The 5,929-nt window shown below is 43.9% G+C and overlaps 1 protein-coding gene across 1 annotated transcript in view; it reads left to right on the top strand.

Moving 5' to 3' along the window:
* Nucleotides 1-5,929, top strand: part of tspan17 (tetraspanin 17) — a 26,566-nt gene that overhangs the window by 5,763 nt on the left and 14,874 nt on the right. Inside the window, exons 3-5 of the mRNA XM_076291660.1 lie at nt 770-820; nt 2,895-3,041; nt 5,568-5,738. Of these exons, the coding sequence (XP_076147775.1) occupies nt 770-820; nt 2,895-3,041; nt 5,568-5,738 (369 nt within the window). The remainder of the gene's footprint in view (nt 1-769; nt 821-2,894; nt 3,042-5,567; nt 5,739-5,929) is intronic.

The raw sequence follows: 5,929 nt of genomic DNA, 5'->3' as shown, positions 1-5,929 counted from the left end.
ATCAACTAGGCATAGTCAAAACTAGTCGACTATTAAAATCACTTGTCTGTCCTGTTGGCAGCAGTCAACTAGTCATGGTCAAAATAGCTAATCACTAAGTGGGCTAGACATTCCTATGTATGGTGGAGTACCTCACCGAAAATGAGAGGTGTTCCACAGTGACATGAAAGTTGTGTACAGCTGCACTGAAGTGCAATAAGAACATGTCTGCTATGCATAACCATCTAACACCATGTCCTAACAGGATCCCAGCCGGTGACTGTCAATGTTATCGGTCTACACTGAATCCGTTAAGTTAAATATGCCCTTCTACTGCGGCATATTTCTCATTTAAAATAGCTGGGCAACGTGAGCGACAGAAAGAACATAGAAACGGGGTGTCCGACAAAAGCTCTCTCAAAATGTTGCGTTGCATCGTGCTGCTCGCGTCGCTTGCAGTCAGGACACTCCAATTTAACACATCGTGCTGCTCGCATCGCATTGCATCCACTTAGGACTTGGTGTAAGGATGAAACACCTGCTGCCAACAGGTAGCACCTATCTGCCAATGTTAGCACCAGCGCTGTGCTGGTACATAACGACTCATCGACAACTATTATGAAAAGCTTGTCAGCTAGTAAAAAGCAGGAGTCATGATACCTGTAGTTATGTATTGTCATTCTTCTGCATGCTAATGAGATTTTCTTTTCTCTCTCTCTCTTTCTGTGTGTGTGTGTGTGTGTGTGTGTGTGTTTGTGTATGTGTGTGTGTGTGTGTGTGTGTTTTGCAGTTGCTTGGAGCTGCCTTCCTGGGCATTGGACTTTGGGCATGGGCGGAGAAGGTGAGTGTCATGAACAAACTGCTTACATACCTCAGATTCCCTGTGGTCTTATTTATGAGACGTTTCCTAAGCAACGCAGAGTCAATTGCCTGGCCCATGGCCTGTTTCTTTCTCTTTCTCTCTCTCTCTCTCTCTCTCTTTCTTTGTTTCTCTCTGTCGCCACTTTCACTAGAGCCATAACAGGCAGTCGGCTCTAGCGTGCTCATATCTTGAAACAAGTCTTCATCGTAGACTGTATCAAATTAAATCCTGTCATAATAAGTTGTTCTGTGCTCTTTTTCAATGACACAAACGTGCATGTCAGAACCTCAGTAGGATGTAAGAGAGAGACTGAGAAGAAAACAAAACCAAAACGAGCCTTTGAACTGTTTGGACAGCGAGAGCCTAAATGACGAAGTGGATCTCACATGCTTGTGGAGTCTGGGTGTGTGCTTCCCAGTTAAAACCCATATGCGCACAAATGAGAAACCACAAGGGCTTTCATTACACTGTAAGGGCTGAGCTACACCAGGCGCGTAACTGAAGCGTTCCGTTCGCGTGGCGTCTCCTGCAACAATTAGCTTCCATTATAATCAATGGAAGTAGCTACACCAGACGTGACAGTGGGGCGTACGTTCGAAAAAAATAGACCATTCATCTAAAATAGATTTTACGCGTCGCGAACGGAACGCTTCAGTTATGCGCCTGGTGTAGCTCATACCTAAGACAGACAAACAGCCACGCAGCCACTAGTGTGCGTTCAGGAAACAGGGTCGAAAACACTCGTTAGCAACAGAATTCACTGTCATGCCTGAGGTGCGTTCAAATTTGGCAAACAGTGGCGAACGTTTGTGGTGAACATGTTTTCTTTGAACAGTTAAATTTGAACGATTTGGTGTTAACATTCCATTGTAACGGTAATTGCATCAGTGTTTCCCACAGAATTTAAATTCCTTTTGTGGTGGTTGGTTTGCAAAATTAACTTGAATACAACAGTTTTTAACAAATTAGCACAGCGTGGTTATGATGCTAACCAGATTTAAGCACAATTTAGTACAACCTGGAAAATTATGTGGTGGTCAATGTTGATATTGTGGTGGCCCGCCACAAATAAGTCAATGTATGGGAAACACTGTGCATTGTTATCTTCATCAAGCTCATGTCCAGTTCCACTCTGTGTTCGCGGAGCACTATCGCCACAGACTGTTTATGATTGTTTGCAAACCTTCATGGAAAACTCAAGGCAAATGGAAAACTGTTCAACACAGTTAGCTTAAAATGTTTGCGAATTTGAACGCACCTCTGGTTAGCTGCTACATCTACGAAGCCATCTGCAAGAACAATGTGCCTCTTCAAGATGAGTCACTGACTGTTACACCAAAAGATCAGCTTTCGCACATTGCCTTGCCTTGCAGGCACAGTTGGATCTTATACACCGAGGCAGCAAGTCAATCTACTTGATGTATTAGCTGGAAATTGTGCTAGTTGAGTCCCTTATTGTTCAGCTAGCACAGGAGAGTGTGTAACATATGGTGACGCTCAATATTAATGTCTCTCTTGTGTAGCCTCCTGAATGATCTCGTTAATCTAATGTAAATAATTGGTACATTTGACGTAATATTTGATTGCCACATCGTGTCATTAATAACTAAGCGCACATGTCTGGGAATTGTCAGTGGCTCGTTGTTTTTTTTCCGCTGGCTTAGTTGTTTATCTTTTTTGTTTTCTTTGTTTGTTCGAGACATGATCCCCAGAGATGTGAACTTGTTTTAACATTTCAAAGCGTGCTGTCAAGGAAGGGTGTAAACGCTGATAATGTGCAGCTCAGAGAACAAAAAGAGAGGAAGTGGAGAGGGGCGCCCTGGCACGACTCGCTCTTTGATCCTGCATTCCCCCCAGGTAGCCGTCGACGGCTGTGCTCAGCCTGCCTCACCTTGCTTAACCTTCCCGGGCTGTAGCTGCCGAGAGGGCTGGGCCAAGGGGAGCGTGTGGAGGATTGGGATTGTGCCCACTAGAAGTGTTTGCTTTTTTGCTTGTTTGTTTGTTTGTTTGTTTATTTGTTTGTGTTGAGTTTTCTGGTTGTCTGGTACCACAGGGAGTGCTGTCCAACATCTCGTCCATCACGGACCTGGGCGGCTTCGACCCGGTGTGGCTGTTTATCGTGGTGGGAGCGGTGATGTTCATCCTGGGCTTCGCCGGCTGCATCGGAGCACTGCGGGAAAACACCGTCCTGCTCAAGTTTGTGAGTCTCACTCTGGGCTCGATTCATTGGGCCTTAACATGTTTCCCTTTTTCCTCTCCCCTCTCCTGCCTGCCTTTCTTTCCCTCCATCACACTCGATAAATACTCTGCCATGGCCCACCTTCCATTTTTTCTTTCTTTCTTTCTCTTTCTTTCTTTCTTTCTTTCTTTCAGTCTGTATTCACCATAGCGCAGCACTTGAGGCTCTTTGAGATTTCTCAGACTCTCAGACTAAAGCTTGTAGAGCCTTGCGTCTGTAAGGGTGGATTTTATTTTTAGTCCGCTTCCTCTCACTAGAGGCTTATTGCAGTGGAATGGCTCTCCCACTACCTCCTTACTCCACACATTGAGAGATAACCTCCATCTTCTTCACTTAATAGCCTCCCCTCTTAATGCCCTCCTAGAGATCCCACTGTCTAGACGCTATTCGCAAAGCTTTGTCTGTGCGCTCTTGTTCCTCTCTCAACTTGAATACAGCAGTCAGGAGAATGGACAGTTGCGACTGTTGTTCGGGCTGTTTGCTCTTTTTTTTTTTCTTTCTTTTTTTTTCTTTCTTTCATTTTATTCATTCTTTCTTTCCTCCTTTTTTTCTGTCTTTCTTTCTTTCTTTCTTTCTTTCTTTCTTTCTTTTCCCTCCCCTCCTCTCCTAAGTGCTTAGCACATCCAGTGGGGAAAGTGATGAATCTACCCTAATTTCCCCTCAGCCAAATGCGGCTCGGTGGGCTTGAGGAGTAATGACGCCCCCGGCCAGTTTAGCTCTGCACACAGGACTCCCTGCAGTAGCCACTTTGTCCTCCCTCACAGGCTCCTGTTCAAATTAGCTGGCACAAATGAACCCACCGCAGATTGATTTTAAAACACAGTAAGACAGGTCAACAGACAAACAGAGGGAAAGTTAATTTGTGTGTGTGTGTTTCTGTGTGTGTGCACTGCACGTGTGTGCGTGATTGCGTACATGTTCATTAGTGTGTGTGTGTGTGTGTGTGTGTGTTAGGGCTGTCACTTTTGTGAAAAAAATCCTGTTTGATTTTTGAGACATAAGTGTTCATTGAATCGATTGTAAAATCGTTTTTTTATGTCTAAAGACGTTTCCATTTTCAACGCCAAATATAGGCCAATCCACAAACAACTAACAGGCATTAGGACGAACGTAAAGAGGGCGCTTGTAGACGCAAGCCAGCAATATTTCTGATGATTTATTGGCGTGAAGTTTTGTGCACAATGACAAACAGGAGTGCAACATTCTCGAAAAACAATAAGCCTAGTGGACTGCCATTACATCAGTGACAAACATTACTGCACGTAGCTGTGTCTGTGTTTACGATTAGAAATGTCAAACAAATTTCGCCTGCGTAGAACTCGATTGCACAGTTTGCATAGCCTACCGCTTTGTTCTTCTCCATAGTTTGATATACCAAAAATCCGAAGTACTTCCACATCGAACTTCTCAAATTATTAGGGCCTATCACTCGTCTCTCTACATGTCGCACAGGTTGATCGCGTTGTCCTCCATTTTTTGGCAAAACACGAGCAGCACAGCAGCTGATTGAAACAGCTGTTTCCGGTGCGTAAAATTGGTGGGAATTTTCTTTTTAGCTTTTGCAATGTTTACTGCACTTCGGAATTCTTTTATATTCTTATATTCTTGTTTGTGAATTTTGTTACATCTATCTTTTTTATTTGTTTAATTTGTTTAAAATGAATAGTGTACATATTTGGTTAAAATCGATTCCCTATTTTAGTTTTCGAAACTTGTGTTGTTTGGTCCAATCGATTGTGCAATCGATTTTCGAACGTAAAGTGACAGCCCTAGTGTGTGTGTGTTTCTGTGTGTGTGCACTGCACGTGTGTGCGTGATTGCAGACATGATCATTTGTGTGTGTGTGCGTATGCCTGCCTGCTCATAGTTGCAGTATTTTTGTAACCCTAAATGATCATTTCCCAGCCCAGCCAGCATAATGAGACTCATAGAAAACTGTTCTCCATTCTCATCAGCGTGTTATAAATGCACTACACTCTGCTTAATTGCCCCAGTTAATTATGTAGAATGTGCTGGAACACTCGGAGTTTTGGATGTCTTGAGTGAGTATGAAACGCGCTGAAAGTTCTCTCGGGAAGAAAACTTCAGTCATGGAGCGAGAACCGCCTCAAACAAAGAGAACTAGCAAACAACAAAGCAACAACAACAACAAAGCAACAACAACAACAACAACAACAGCAACAACAACAACAATAAACAGCAGCAACAGCAACAACAACAACAACAACAGCAACAACAACAACAACAATAAACAGCAGCAGCAGCAGCAGCAGCTCTCTGAGGGCCTTCCATTACAGTGCTCAGCTTGTGTTCTGTGAAAGCAAACTTAATTGGCTTGAATTCTGCTCCTATGACTATGCAGATGAAACCCGAAGTCACTAGGCCACCCAGTGCAGTTGTAGGACTGATAATTGGTGCGATGCGGTGAAGTGCTTTGTTTGTGGCTCCTCTTGATTGTAATGACCGGTCTGTGCATATCCTCTGCAGTTCTCAGTATTCCTGGGGCTCATCTTCTTCTTGGAGTTGACGGCGGGCATCCTGGCCTTCGTGTTCAAGGACTGGATCAAAGACCAGCTCAACCTGTTCATCAACAACAACGTCAAAGCCTACCGGGACGACATTGACCTGCAGAACCTCATTGATTTTGCCCAGGAATACGTGAGTGGCCCTTGCTCATTTCCCACAAGATTTCTATTCTCTCTGGAGCTCAATTTATCCTTCTCCACTTTCTTCTCCACTTTCTTCTCCACTTTCTTCTCCACTTTCTTCTCCCCCTTTCTTCCCCTTTCTTATTCTCTCTCTCTCTCTGTCTCTTTCTATGTCTCTTCCTCTTCATTATTATTCTCTCT

This window comes from Alosa pseudoharengus, unplaced genomic scaffold (genome assembly GCF_046254945.1).
Source record: "Alosa pseudoharengus isolate Yale_2024_CS ecotype anadromous, Long Island Sound unplaced genomic scaffold, YU_APseudo_1.1 YU_APseudo_1.1_scf_19, whole genome shotgun sequence".
NCBI lineage: Eukaryota > Metazoa > Chordata > Actinopteri > Clupeiformes > Clupeidae > Alosa > Alosa pseudoharengus.
Note: the sequence above shows the minus strand (reverse complement) of the source record. Positions and strands in the feature narration are given on the sequence as shown.